This window comes from Muntiacus reevesi, chromosome X, assembly GCF_963930625.1.
Source record: "Muntiacus reevesi chromosome X, mMunRee1.1, whole genome shotgun sequence".
NCBI classification, from domain to species: Eukaryota; Metazoa; Chordata; class Mammalia; order Artiodactyla; family Cervidae; genus Muntiacus; species Muntiacus reevesi.
This window is the reverse complement of record NC_089271.1, coordinates 98,462,827-98,478,478: the sequence shown is the minus strand read 5'-3', so window position 1 is coordinate 98,478,478 and position 15,652 is coordinate 98,462,827. Positions and strand designations below refer to the sequence as shown.

The 15,652-nt window shown below is 39.1% G+C and overlaps 1 protein-coding gene across 1 annotated transcript in view; it reads right to left on the bottom strand.

Moving 5' to 3' along the window:
* Positions 1-15,652, bottom strand: part of GABRA3 (gamma-aminobutyric acid type A receptor subunit alpha3) — a 136,099-nt gene that overhangs the window by 50,940 nt on the left and 69,507 nt on the right. The window contains exon 5 of the mRNA XM_065915015.1: positions 842-924. Within this exon, the coding sequence (XP_065771087.1) occupies positions 842-924 (83 nt within the window). The remainder of the gene's footprint in view (positions 1-841; positions 925-15,652) is intronic.

Here is a 15,652-nt window from a genome sequence, read left to right as displayed (position 1 = left end):
GCTCAGCTTTCTTTATAGTCCAACTCTCACATCCAAACATGACTACTGGAAAAACCATAGCCTTGACTAGATGGACCTTTGTTGGCAAAGTAATGTCTCTGCTTTTTAATATGCTGTCTAGGTTGGTCATAACTTTCCTTCCAAGGTGTAAGCGTCTTTTAATTTCATGGCTGAAGTCACCATTTGCAGTGATTTTGGAGCCCCAAAAATAAAGTCTGCCACTATTGCTCTGATGACTCCCAAATTAAACTTACTCTGGAATTCTTAGTCAGAAATTCAATCAAATTCTACTCAATTTTGATTTTTCTAATTATCTGAAAATAGGCTATGTATCTACTTATTTCTCTGCCAGATTTACAGCAACTGGCAAGGGCAATACTCTCTTAAAAGGAGAAAACTTCCCATCTCTTGCTGTTTATCATTCGCTATAGAGACTTAGATAGAACTATATGAGGATGCACATAGAATAGGCATTTAAAAAATATAAACACCTTCTGTTTGAAGGATCTTGTCTTTAGGAAGCTATTATTGTGCTTTATATTAGCTCTGTCTTGACTTGTCTTATGGATAATTTAGGAAACAGATGTTAATATTTCAACCTAATGACAAAAAAATTAGTCTAAAATGGTGAAATAAGGTTTGCTTCCTAAAATGAAAACTCTATTAAAGGTTAAATCTCCTCCTGATCAGTTAGTACTACTCCATCCCACTCCCTTTCCCCACTTACATACTAGCCCAAATTAAAGGTCTCAGTTTTTGAAACTACTAAGGGATAGAATAGGAACTATGGCATTTTGTGTGTGGGGGAAGATCAGAAAACAGAAAGTAGGAAAATACATACAGCTTCCAAACTTCAGTGGGCAGGCATGCACATCCATAGGAAAATCTTCCAAATGCATGGGGCACTCGGCATGAATTGTTAACCTAAAAGGAAGAACAGAATATGAAATTAAGCTAAAGTGAATGGTATTAAACATGGAGCTCTGTTTCCATTCACCAGCAGTGGAGTACTGCTAAAAAACCAAAAATTTGTTTGTTTAGGTTCACTGAGATCTAAGATTTTATGAACACAAGGGATGGATTAACTGAACTAGAGAGCCTCTCAAAGCAGCATTCAGTATTCAGATTTTTAGATCAGATATGAATCCACCTTACTACCTTTAGGAAAACAAGTCTCATTTATCTGCCCTAGCTGAGCTCCCTTAGCTACCTCCCTACCAAAGAAGCAATGGAAACACCAGGTTTTGAGTCATTCAGTCCTGATAGCAATTTATTTGCATGTGTGAGCGTACACTCAGTCACTCAGTTGTGTCTGACTCTGAAATTCCATGGACTGTAGCCTGCCAGGTTCCTCTGTCCATGGAATTTTCCAGGCAAGAATAGTGGAGTGGGTTGCCATTTCCTTCTCCAGCGGATCTTCCCGACCCAGGGATCGAATTCACATCACTTGCATCTCCCACATTGGCAGGCGGATTCTTTACCACTGCACCACCTTGGAAGCCCAGCAGTTTATTTCTGAAATAATTCTCCTCAGCAGGCTATCATGTGAATTAAATACTTTAGAGACTGCACTGGAGAGGAGGGATGTGTAGAAAGGATATCTTTAACCTGATAATAAGCACAAAAGATGGCTCGCCTGCTTATAGAAACTGGTATAGCTTTGTTAAAGAAGGTGATTCTTGGAGAACACATACACATACTTGTACATGAATATACACACACAGCAGTTGGTGAGAAAAAAATTTACAAAGTTTATGGAGGACATCAAACACCTCAGAGGTCAAGTATGAAGGATTCATGTGCTCTTAATAGGGACAACATGTAGGAGAGACTGTTCATGGATTCCTCAATGGAAATCTGGATTGAGTAAGACTTGCCATACCCACATACTCATTCTCTGGCATTACTCTGTCTAAATAATCAATTCCAAAATTTCCCCCCTTTTTCTTTCATATATTTTGAGCCTCAACTTTCTTTGTCCTAGGAAGTAACCTGCTATGTGGAAATGGGAATCGCACAGCAAAAATTCAGAATTATTTGACAGCTAACTCTGATGAGCTTTTTCTAGCTAACCTGTATACCTCCTGGTTATACTGGATTCAATCCCTGCCATCCTCTTAGAGTTTTAGGTGGCCAACTGGCAAGAATCTCTTATCCTGGCTAACTGTTAAACTTGATAAATGTGTACCACCTCATAAATGATCACAGTAGCAATAGTGGATACTGCTCAAAGCTGGCTGACTAAAGCAAACATGCTCAGGTGTTTATTAGCAAGAACTCTAGGTTGGAAGGCAGAAACAAACTGTGTGCCCTTTAGCAAATATTTACCCATCTCTTATTTTCCATTTCCTTATCTAAATAGTAAGAGGTTAAAACTAGATGGCAAGTGTCCTTGCAGCTCTAACTAATCCCTTGGATATTTATAAAATTTCCCATGTGTCTTGGACAAAAGCTCAATTCTCAAGTCAGCCTGCAATATCCCACCAATCTACTCTTTATTCTTAAGGCATAGGTAGGGAGTTTCACGACTCATAGAATCTGATACAAGAGAAATATCTTTCATTGAGAAGCCTGCTCCTGTTGGATACATAAAAGATTTCATGAGGGCTTAATAAAGAAAACTGTGTTCCTTTTCTCCACTTATATTAGTATTTCCAAGATACTGCCTATTATGAGTAATGCCAAAGGGAAACTACTTTATGTCTACCCTGTTGTCCTGAGGACATGGCAAATATAACCACAACAAATAGATTGTCAAAGCCAAGATGCAAAAGGTACTGATTTCTGTTTAGGAGCAGAACTGAATTATAATAGCTTTCCTATTTTCATTCCCATCTATTTTATACCCATTCTACTGAAGCACAGACAAGTAATGATAAATCAGATGTTGGTGGGAGTAGGGTACTTCACAAGCCAGATTATGCTGTGGTCTTTTCACTGGTACTTAAATGCATCCTAATGCCTTCTCTCCTCGTTACTTTTAAGACCCCTTCAAGCTTTTCATGCAGCAGAGAGTATCCAGACTAAACTCAGGCTAATATACTCATCACCACAATCTATGCTACAAAATATCCATCTGCTTCAAAACTTTGCTTCTACCCTCTTTTATTATTATGTTGAAAGTGAAAGTCATTCAATCATGTCCGAGTGACTCTTTTCAACCCCATGAACTATACAGTCCATGGAATTTTCCAGTGCAGAATACTGGAGTGGGCAGCCTTTCCCTTCTCCAGGGGATCTTCCCAACCCAGATCTCCCACACTGAAGGCAGATTCTTTACCAGCTGAGCCACAGGGGAAGCCCTATTATTATGTTATTAAATTATTATTTTGTGACAAAACACTTAACATAAGATCTGCCCACTTAATAAATTTTAAGTATTTAACACAGTATTTTTAATTTGCCCAAATAGATATTAGTCCAAAGAAGACATACAAAATGGTTAACAGGGACTTGAAAAGATGCTCAACATCTCTACTCATCAGGGAAATGCAGATTAAAACCACAATGCGATATCACCACACATCTGTTAGAACAGCTGTCATCAAAAAAGATAAGATATAACAAGTGTTAGTGAGGATATGGAGAAAAGAGAATCCTCCTACACTGTTAGTGGGAATGTAAACTGGTACAGCCCCTATGGAAAACAGTAGAGAGGCTCCTCAAAAATTAAAAATAGAGCTACCATGTGATCCAGCAATCCCACTTCTGGTTCTTTGTCCAAAGGAATTGAAATCAAGATATCAAAGAGATATCTGCATTTCCATATTTTATTGCGAAATTATTCACAATAGCCAAGACATGGAAGCAAACTAAATATCCATTAACAGATAAGTGGATAAGAAAACATACATACATACTATGGAATATTATCCAGCCTTAGAAAGAAGAAATCCTACCATTTGCAACAACATTGATGAACTTGTAGGACATCATGCTAAGTGAAATAAGGTGGACAAAGACAAATACTGTACAATTTCACTCATACGTGGGATCTAAAATAGTCAAATTCACAGAAGCAGAGAACAGAATGGTGGTTGCCATGAGCTGGAGTGAACTGGGAAGTATTAGTGAAAGAGTACTAAATTTCAATTACACAAGATGAATGAGACTTACAGATATACTAGACAGCATATTAAAAAGCAGAGACATTACTTTGCTACCAAAAGTCTGTATAATCAAAGCTATGGCTTTTCCAGTAGTCAAGTGTGGATGTGAGAGTTGAACCACAAAGAAGGCTAAGCATCAAAGAACTGATGTTTTCAAACTGGTCCTGGGGAAGACTCTTGAGAGTCCCTTGGACAGCAAAGAGATCAAACCAGTCAATCCTAAAAGAATTGAACTCTGAATATTCACTGGAAGGACATGCTGAAACTGAAGCTCCAATACTTTGGCCACCTGATGTGAAGAGCTGACTCGTTAGAAAAGACCATGATGCTGGGAAAGATTGAGGGCAGGAGGAGAAGGGGGCGACAGAGGATGAGATGGTTAGATGGCATCACTGACTCAACGGACATGAGTTTGAGCAAACTCCAGGAGACAGTGAAGGAGAGGGAAGCCTGGCATGCTGCAACCTACGGGGTTGCAAAGAATTTGACACAACTTAGCGAATGAACAACTAGTCTTAAGCTGGCTATTCAAAAAAGGTCCAAGACCCTTCAAAATGTGACAATCAGATTACAGGAACTGAGTCCCAACCAAGTTTTGACCTGTTTTGATTCCTATGCAGAGAGCAAACAGGAAGTAAAAGGCAATATAGGAAATCCTTTTCTTTGGGGATGAAAGATACAGATGGGAATACAGATGGAAGGAGGTGTGTTAAAGCCCTTCACACATGCATATACATACCCACACCCTCCTCAGGTATTGTCCTCATTTTAATGTTTTGTAGCATCCTGGCTCCCTTGTCACCCCAATCTTTGTTTCTCAACAGTTGGTTTCTATTCCACCACAGTAATAAGTTAAAGTTTTATTGCTTCCATAGCCTCCTAACTTGTATCTCTACTTTTACCCTTTCTCGGTATACTATATTCTGTACACAATAGCCATCAAGTATTTCCTCATTCTATACAGAGTAACAGCTGAACTCTTTGCCATGGCTTACAGGCTCTTACATGATCTTATCTTCTGTTCCTCTATGGCTTATCTCCTACTCTGCCTTCCCTTGCTGTCTCTGTTCCAGTCACTCTGGCTTCTTTGCAGTTCTTCCAGCATGCGTGTCTCTCTTGTGTCATAGCCTTTGCACTTGTTATGCTGTTGTGCTTCTTTCAAGTCTTTCCTTAATTATTATCTTCTGAATGAATCCTACCCTGACCTCCACTCAGTTTACTATCCACACAATGCTTAGTAAACTTTACCATGCTCTTTCTTTTCCCATAGTTCAGTTCAGTTGCTCAGTTGTGTCTGACTCTGCGACCCCATGGACTACAGCATGCCAGGCCTCCCTGTCCATCATCACCTCCCAGAGTTTCCCATAGTACCTAACTTAAAACGTGCCATATAATTTGTTTGTTCTCATCATTTTTTCCTCCTTATTGTAAAGCTATGGATTTTTGTCTTGGATTCTCTTTGATGTATGCCAGCAGCATAGCACAGTACCTAGCACATTGTAGTGTTCAATACATATCCACTGAATCAATTAACTAATGAATGATTTTTGCTTTCCTGAAAGCATGTACTTCCATGGGGAGCTTGGAGAGAGAAGGTGTAGATGGAGTAAGATAGGGTTCAGGCATTCCTAGGGTTCTAGGAAAATAGCATCTTAATATGATTCCTTAATAGCACAATATCTCAACCTATCCTCTTAAGTGGTCATCTAGCCTCTTTCCTAGAATTTCATATCTGAAAGACCCTTACAGAAAGCATCCAGTTTTATTCCCTCATATATTTTGAAAGTGAAAGTGTGAAAGTGTTAATTGCTCAGTTGTGTCCAACTCTTTGCAACCCCATGGACTGTAGCCCACCAGGCTCTTCTGTCCATGGAATTCTCCAGGCAAGATACTGGAGTGGGTAGCCATTCCCTTCTCCAGGGGATCTTCCTGACCCAGGAATCAAACCCAGGTCTCCTGCATTGTAGGCAGATTCTTTACCATCTGAGCCACCAAGGAAGGCCTCATATATTTTACATATGATAAAGCAGAAGGGAAGACCATTTCTCAAATCACCCAAGTCTGGGATAGAGCTGACTAAAAGTTTGTTACTTGTTATACTCAACAAATAATTTTTGATCACCTACTATATGCCAGGTATTATCCTAAGCAATATAAGTACATCAGCAAACACACCAAGGTTGTTTCCCTCTTAGAGCTTACATTTGAGTAGAGGGAAAACACCAAACAAACACGTGAAATAAGTAAACTATATAATGTATTAAAAGGCAATATGCCTCAGGAAGAAAAATAAGATGTGAGTAGAAAGTATTGATAAGGGATTGCAATTTTCAATAGGGTGTTCAGGGAATATCTCACTGAGTAGGCGACATTTAGGCAATGATCCTGAAGGTAGTGAGAGTGAGCCTTATGAATAGCTGGAGAAAGAATATTCAAAGTGGAGGAAGTGGCAAATGCAAAGGCCCAGAAGTAGAAAGGTGCCCAATGTATTAAAAAAAAAATAGCAACTAGGCTACTGTGGCTACAGTGGAGAGACCAAGGGGGAAGATTAATAGATGATGAGTTCAAAGAGGAAACATGGGGAATGGGCTGGATAGTATAAGATACAGAGAACTAACTAGTGATTATTGGTGGGTAGATGAAAGGAGAAAGGAAAAGACAGGAGTAAAGAATTAAGAGGTACAAAGTACTATCTTCAAATAAATAAGCTACAAGAATATATTGCACAACACATGGAATACAGCCAATATTTTAAATAATTATTCTTATAGTATAACTCTTTAAAGTATAACCATTAAAAATTATGAATTATTCATACACCTGAAACCTATCTAATACTGTATATCAAGTATACCTCTTTACCACTGTATTTAGCCATTATATGGAACACATCTAGGTTTTAATAATTACCTCACATGCATTGTTCTATCTTCATTTTCTGATGTTCATACATTTTTCCCACTCTCCAGCCATCTGCAAATACTTATGATTTTGCCAAACAAAGCTTTAATGTTTTTGAGTCTTTATACAAATTGTTGGGTTCTTTTTTGTCCTGCCAGAAACACTGTTTCCTCTTCATATGTGAAGCAATTTCCTTCATGTTCATGCTCAAATATTACCTCTTCTGTGATACTTCATATGTGCCCTATAGGCAGTTCACAGAAATCCCAGAGCAGTTGGTACAAATAGTTTAGTGCTTAACGTTGTTGAAATAGCTTTCTAGGCTCAAGATGGACCCACTGTTGCCTGGGTGCTACATCAGAAAACAAAAACTTAGATGACCTTAGTGTTCCTATAAGTGCTCTACTTGACAGAGAAACACAGGATATCCAGTCAAGTATTTTCAATGGCCAAGCCAACTCTGGGTCATCTCACACCCTAAACAAGGTAGATTATATGACTCTACCCAAGCAGATATTTTCTCATATTTTCTACTTTCTTCTTCTTCATTATTCTTTATATTATAAAAGCTTCCTGCCTTCCACTCCATTCTGAGGTTCTTCAAAAGAAGACTGTTCACTTCATGAAGTGAAATTGTTTGTATCATCTAAGTTTTTTTCTTTAATCATTTTTTAATACCACACAGGATTATCAGTATATTTATGTGTTTATCTTCTAAACAGAATTATGAGAAACTTGAGAGAACTGTCTCTATATATTATTGTAATCCCATCCATAGTACAGTGATTGGCACATGGCATGTAGTCAGTAAATGCTTCTTGGTTTAATAAACATTTCTGCAAGATAAGTAGAGCAGGTATTTTTAGTCCCTTTTTCCAGAAGAAGAAACTGAGGTCTAGAGAACAGAAATGCCTTGTTCATGGTTATACTGCTGATCTGGGCCAGAGTTAGGACTCATACTTAGAGTACCTAATTCCTATTCTAAAGTTCTTCACTACAATAGACAGTCTTCATTTTTCTAGGGGTAGTAAAAACAAGCAGGACCCTGTGGAGTCCTCTGAGGTACAAATCCTTTCTGTGTCCCCTGTCACCTATGGGGAATTTTGGGATTTTTATGCATGATCCACTTCAAAACTTTGCATGGTTCTGCAATAAACCTTTTTCTGCCCCAAACCCCAATGGTTCCCCTTGTTTGGCCTCACTGGGCATTGGACATGCTAATTTGTGTTTAAAAACAGTAGCATCTAAAATAGTTGCATTCTTTGGAACTAGAGGGACCCTTCTGATCTGTAAATCCACCTTGTGTTAGAATGATCTTTTAAACAAACTCAGTCTGCTCGGAGTTCAGCTTCTTGCCTTTGAGAATAACGGCAAATTTTGTTATTTCAAGGTCCTGATTTCCTTTTGCAGCTGGCAAAAATGAAACAAATGTGAGACGACCTCTTGGGAATACATTCTTCACTCCCTCTCTCCAGCTCAAATGCTAGTTTCCCTATTTTGCTTTTCCATATCTGGGCCCATGCTTCCAGTGTCATGGTCTGGGTGCGGGTTTTAAAATAATTTCCAGAAATGAGACAGAATGAGAGGGAAATAAAGTTTATTAGAATGGAAGATGCTATTTAGAACAGCATGCCAGCTCAAGAGAGAGCCAATGTAGAATGGGGGTCCTTAGTCCACTTTTATACCCAGGGTACAAGGAGTGGGCTAGGGGTCTTATTTGTTGATTGAATTTGCTGATTGAATGAGGCATGTATACTGGGTGGGGAAGAGTAAAGTAAATACCTCCTCCCTATGGGGTAGGAGGGGAGACAGGTTATACTGTTCCATTAATAGTTACAACATGGACGAGGGAAGGATGATAAGGGTCTGGTTTTTCCATTCCTCCATTCCAAGACCCTCCTTGGTTATCTGTCCTTTCATCATTGGGTCACCACATCCAGGTTGTATGGAAAGCTATCATTATTAGCTTACAGCACTTCATTGTTGGCTTTTTTGAAAATTCCATTATGCCCTATAGTACAGTAAATTATGTGTCCTATCTTTCCTGCTAAGATGCGAGCTCTTGGAGGGTAGGGTTTGATATCACCACATGGAATACACAGCATAATTTGTGATTAATGGAAGACTCATAATGTTACTTGCTTCCCACCTCACTGTAATCTTTCTCAGAGTTCAAAATGAGCCACTATATCTCTTCTGTGCTCTTACTTCTGTTCCTTTGAGTGAGACACACTAAGTGAGGTTCTGTGAGTCAGTTGCTAACTTAATGAATAAGAAACTATAGGTGGAATCCCCTAGAGCAAAAGCCATTAAAAAAAGCGTTGTGTGGAACTGGAGGAATCAACCTGCCTGACTTCAGTCTCTACTACAAAGCCACAGTCATCAAGACAGTATGGTACTGGCACAAAGGCAAAAAAATAGAACAATGGAACAAAATAGAAAGCCCAGAGATAAATCCATGCACCCATGGACACCTTATCTTTGACAAAGGAGGCAAGAATATACAATGGAGAGAAGACAATCTCTTTAACAAGTGGTGCTGGGAAAACTGGTCAACCACTTGTAAAAGAATGAAACTAGAACACTTTCTAACACCATACACAAAAATAAACTCAAAATGGATTAAATATCTAAATGTAAGACCAGAAACTATTAAACTCCTAGAGGAAAACATAGGCAAAACACTCTCCAACATAGACCACAGCAGGATCCTCTATGACTCACCTCCCAGTATATTGGAGAGAAAAGAAAAAATAAACAAATGGGACCTAATTAAACTGAAAAGCTTCTGCACAACAAAGAAAACTCTAAGCAAGGTGAAAAGACCACCTTCAGAATGGGGGAAAATAATAGCAAACGAAGCAACAGACAAAGAATTAATCTCAAAAATATACAAGCAACTCCTGCAGCTCAATTCCAGAAAAATAAAGGACCCAATCAAAAAATCAGCCAAAGAACTAAACAGACATTTCTCCAAAGAAGACATACAGATGGCTAACAAACACATGAAAAGATGCTCAACATCACTCATTATCAGAGAAATGCAAATCAAAACCACAATGAGGTACCATTTCATGCCAGTCTGAATGGCTGCTATCCAAAAGTCTACAAGCAATAAATGCTGGAGAGGGTGTGGAGAAAAGGGAACCCTCTTACACTGTTGGTGGGAATGCAAACTTACACTGTTGGTGGAGAACAGTGTGGAGATTCCTTAAAAAACTGGAAATAGAACTGCCATATGACCCAGCAATCCCACTGCTGGGCATACACACCGAGGAAACCAAAATTGAAAGAGACACATGCACCCCAATGTTCATCGCAGCACTATTTATAATAGCCAGGACATGGAAGCAACCTAGATGTCCATCGGCAGATGAATGAATAAGAAAGCTGTGGTACATGTGCACAATGGAATATTACTCAGCCATTACAAAGAATACATTTGAATCAGTTCTAATGAGGTGGATGAAACTGGAGCCTATTATACAGAGTGAAGCAAGCCAGAAATAAAAACACCAATGCAGTATACTAATGCATATATATGGAATTTAGAAAGATGGTAACAATAACCCTGTATGCGAGACAGCAAAAGAGACACAGATGTACAGAACAGTCTTTTGGACTCAGTGGGAGAGGGCGAGGGTGGGATGATATGGAAGAATGGCATTGAAAAATGTAAGTTATCATATGTGAAATGAATCGCCAGTCCAGGTTCTATGCATGAGACAGGGTGCTCAGGGCTGGTGCACTGGGATGACCCAGAGGGATGGGATGGGGAAGGAGGTGGGAGGGAGGTTCAGGATGGGGAACACATGTACACCCATGGAGGATTCAAGTCAATGTATGGCAAAACCAATACAATATTTTAAAGTAAAATAATAAATAATTTTTAAAAAAGTGTTGTGTGAAGCAAAGCTATTAATGCTTGGTTTATTTCATTACATTAAGTCCTATAGAATTAACAATGTGACCCAAATGCCTCCCATGGTTCCTGCCATTTCAGAGGCAGTCTCTATATGAAGAGTCAGATGCAAGCTATTTGCATCTAAAGCAAGAAGAGAAGAGCTTTATTATTAACATTTCTGTGTGTTGGTGGGAAAAGTCCAGGTATCATGCACAATTTATCTTTCAAAAAATGTCATTGAAACATCCCAAGTACATGAGCAAAACTGACCCAATCATACAATCAAAGAATAAAGGATGGCATGCCGGTCTGAATATGACAATAAGCCTCTCTTAAATGGTCAAAAAATACCACTTTCTTCTTGATAATGTAACCAAACAGGACCCTATGGGTTCTTCCCAAGGAACAGGCCCTCCCCCAAATCCTCTGCTTTAGCTCCTCTCTGAAGTACCTAGATAACAGTATTTGATGCAAATTTCCTGAGCTGTTTCACAAATGTGAAAAACCTCCCTCCAAATGGAAGAAGTTAACTATTTAGTGACCATAAGGACACAGCCCTTGGCCTCCTGGAGCAAGGATTGATGAAGTTACCCTTGTGACACCACCTCCCTCCCTCATCTGGATTTTACAAATGTTTTCTCAAAAACCTTTGGTGAGCTCCAGGCTTTTGAGGGCTTGAGCACCCTGTCTCCTCTCAAGTATTACAGAGAAGAACAAAATCTGACTACAAGTTGTATTTGTTTCCTTTATTTTAAAGTTTGCTTCCAGTAGCTTTTGTTCACTAAAAGGATACTGTCTATACATAATGGCCTACCTCAGGGAACCTTGCCGCTTTGCCTGAATGTTAAACCAAAAGGCCTATGTTCAGAGACACATACTGATTCTGTCCACCTGTGGATGATGGCAAGAAAAGAGAAATGAGCAAATCCATTCCTTGAGACTTCAACAGTACATGAACCAGTAACCTCCAGATGGACAAGCTAAATTTAGAAAAGGCAGAAGAATCAGAGATCAAATTGCCAACATCCCTTGGATCATATAGAAAGCAAGGGAATTCCAGGAAAACATCTACTTTTGCTTCATTAACTACACTAAAGCCTTTGACTGTTTGGATCACAACAAACTGTGGAAAATTCTTAAAGAGATGAGAATGCCAGATCACCTTATCTGACTCCTGAGAGATCTGTGTGCAGGTCAAGAAGCAATAATTAGAATGAGACATGGGACAATGGTCTGGTTCAAAATTGGGAAAGGTGTACATCAAGGCTGTATATTGTCACCCTGCTTATTTAACTTATACACAGAGTCCATCATGCAAAATGCTGGGCTGGATGAAGCATAAGCTGGAATTAAGACTGCTGGGAGAAATATCAATAACCTCAGATACATAGGTGATACCACTCTAATGGCAGAAAACCAAGAGGACCTAAAGAGCTTCTTGATGAAGGTGAAAGAGGAGAGTGAAAAAGCTGACTTAAAACTCAACATTCAAAAAACCAAGATCATAGCATCTGGTCCCATCACTTCATTGCAAATAGATGAGGAAAAAGTGGAAACAGTAGCAGATTTTATTTCTTGGCATTCCAAAATTACTGCAGACAGTGATTGCAGTCATGAAATTAAAAGATGCTTGCTTCTTGGGAAAAAAAAAAAAAACAAACCTATGACAAACCTAGACAGTACATTAAAAACCAGAGACATTACTCTGCTAACAAAGGTCCATAGAGTCAATGGTTTTTCCAGTAGTTCCAGAAAAACCAGACTACAGGTTTTTCTAGTAGTCATGTACAGATGTGACAGTTAGACCATAAAGAAGGCTGAGCGCCAAAGAATTGATGCTTTCAAACTGTGATGCTGGAGGAGTCTTGAGAGTCCCTTGAACAGCAAGGACATGAAACCAGTCAATCCTAAAGGAAATCAACCCTGAATATTCACCTGAAAGATTGATGCTGAAAGTGAAGCTCCAATACTTTGGCCACCTGATGCGAAGAGCTGACTCATTGGAAAAGACCCTGATGTTGGGGAAGATTGAGGGCAGGAGGAGAAGGAGGTGACAGAAGATGAGATGGTTGGAATGGCATCACCAACTCAATGGACATGAGTTTGAGCAAACTCTGGGAGGCAGTGAAGGACAGGGAAGCCTGGCGTGCTGCAGTTCATGGGGTCACAAAGAGTCAGACACGACTTAGCAACTAAACAACTCCCTGAGGCTTTGATTTCAGGAGATATTTGCAAGATTAATGGTCATTTTACTTTACTTCCTCACCTCCTCCTGCTCTGTGTTCTGTTTTTTAAAAAATGGCATCCAGACCCCAATAAAATGGTTATTTTGAGACATTAGTCTTCCATCTTCTGGGTCTGCTGACTTTTCAAATAAAGTCATTATTCCTTACCTCATCTCCTGACTTATTGACCTGATGTGTGGCAAGCAGAGTGAACTTGAACTCAGCACCACATGGATTGCAATAAACCTTTCTCTGCTCCAAACTCCAATGTTTTAGTTTGTTTGGTCTCACTTTGCATTGGGCACATGAACTTGCATGAACAGTTTGTTTTCTCCACTAAAGTTAAAGTTTTAATTACTCAGTCGTGTCCCACTCTTTGCAACCCCATGGACTGTAGCCTGCCAGGCTCCTCTGTCCATGGAATTCTCCAGGCAAGAATACTGGACTGGGTAGACATTTCTTACTCCAAGGGATCTACTAGAATGTAGCTATACTGTTACCAAGTCCAAGCTCACTCTGCTTGCTGCAGCACAGGCCAAAGAATTGGAGATGAGGTCTTGAAACAAGGTATATGACTTCATTCAGAGACCTGGCTAACCAAGATGGCAGTCTCAGAATAACCATCTTATTGGGGTCTGGATGCCAGATTCTTTTATACATCAGAGATGGAGGGAGGTGAGGAAACAAAGTATAAAGGCCATTAATCTTGCTAATAATTCCTAACATGGTAGCCTTAGGGAAGGGATGTGTTAATTTCTGTTTTCTTGCAGCCATCCACAGGTGGACAGGGTTAGGACGTCTCCCTTAACATAGGCACTTTGAATTAATATTCAGGCAGAAGGGCAGGGTTCTCTGAGGCAGGTCATCATGTACGATTATAATAACAAAAGCAATGAAAAGTAAGTCAAACAAAGAGTTCCAACATGGAGTCAAAATTGGCTTTTCCCTACAATAATATAACAACAGAAACCACATCTATTTTTGCCTACCACTTTATCCTTAGTGGCTTTCCTGGTTGCTCAGATGGTAAAGAATCTGCCTGCAATGCAGGAGACCCAGGTTCAATGCCTGGGTCTGGAAGATCCCCTGGAGAAGGGAATGGCAACCCACTCCAGTATTTTTGCCTGAGAAATCTCGTAGACAGAGGAGCCTGGTGGGCTACAGTCCATGGTGTCGCAAAGAATCAGACAGTACTAGGCTACTAACACTTTAACTTTTTAACACTTTTTTTTAATCCCTAGTGTCCCAAACACTGTCTGGGTCTTGTTAAGCCCTTAAGAAATATTTTGGAAAGAATCAACAAATGAAAGTTCTAATAAGAGACATGAATTTTCTGACATACAGTGTCAATTCATAAATACTTGCCTTTGTGTATGCTATTTTCCCTGCCTGGAATATCCTTCAGTATATTAATCTACCCCTCATCTGTTTAATAGTTACCTATATTTCCTTCAAGATTCAAGATATAAGATAAGCATTATTTCCTTTGTACAACTTTCCTTGATGTCTCCACATGATTTTAGATGCTTTTTACCCTGTAATCCCATCACATTTTGTACCTGCCTCTATTTAAGGACTTTTATATTATTGTGCAGATATCTGTGCATATGTCTTCTTTAACTACTAGATCGAAAAGTCATTAAGAGCATGAGCTGTATCTTATCTCTGTAGTTCAGCACATATCCCAAAGTATATAATAGTACTCGCATAAACATGTTGAATGATTCAACTGAATGAGATAAAATCTAGCTAAATTCAATAAGTACTTTTTGCTCCTATTCAAATAATCTGTGAAACTTTCTTATTGTATTATATATTATACATTTATATATAGGATAATGAATATAACAATGAACATATTTACCCATATCTTCATTAATCAGTAAGATGTCATTAATAGAAATAGTTTCCTATATATCCATGTCTGAAAAAAATGGAAAATATCTCATCAATGTTTACATTATTTTGAGTTGGACTCTGTTCATCTTTTTTGTATTGTTTCAAAATTTAAAAAGCAGATAATGAGCTTTGCCTGTATTTTTATGGTTGTCCTGAGATCACAAGATGAAACAAGGGAAGACTTGATTCTAAATTGTACTAAAAAATAACCTGGCGAGCTTTGGTCAGATATTTCTAAAAAGTTGTCCTTTAATTTTCCTATGGAACCCGGATACTGTTTCTAAGGGTCAAAATAATGATAGGAATGCTGTAGAACCAAACTTCCTGAGAAACTCTGAGTATTCTTTAGACTTAATCCAATTTGTGCTTTTCATGTGTCAACAAGATGATGCTGTGAAAGTGCTGCACTTAGTTCAGTTCAGTTCAGTCGCTCAGTCATGTCCTACTCTTTGCGACCCCACGGACTACAGCACACCAGGCCTCCCTGTCCATCACCAACTCCTAGAGTTTATCCAAACTCATGTCCATTGAGTTGGTGATGCCATCCAACCATCTCATCCTCTATAGTCCCCTTCCTCTATGGCTTTCAATCTTTCCCAGCATCAGGGTCTTTT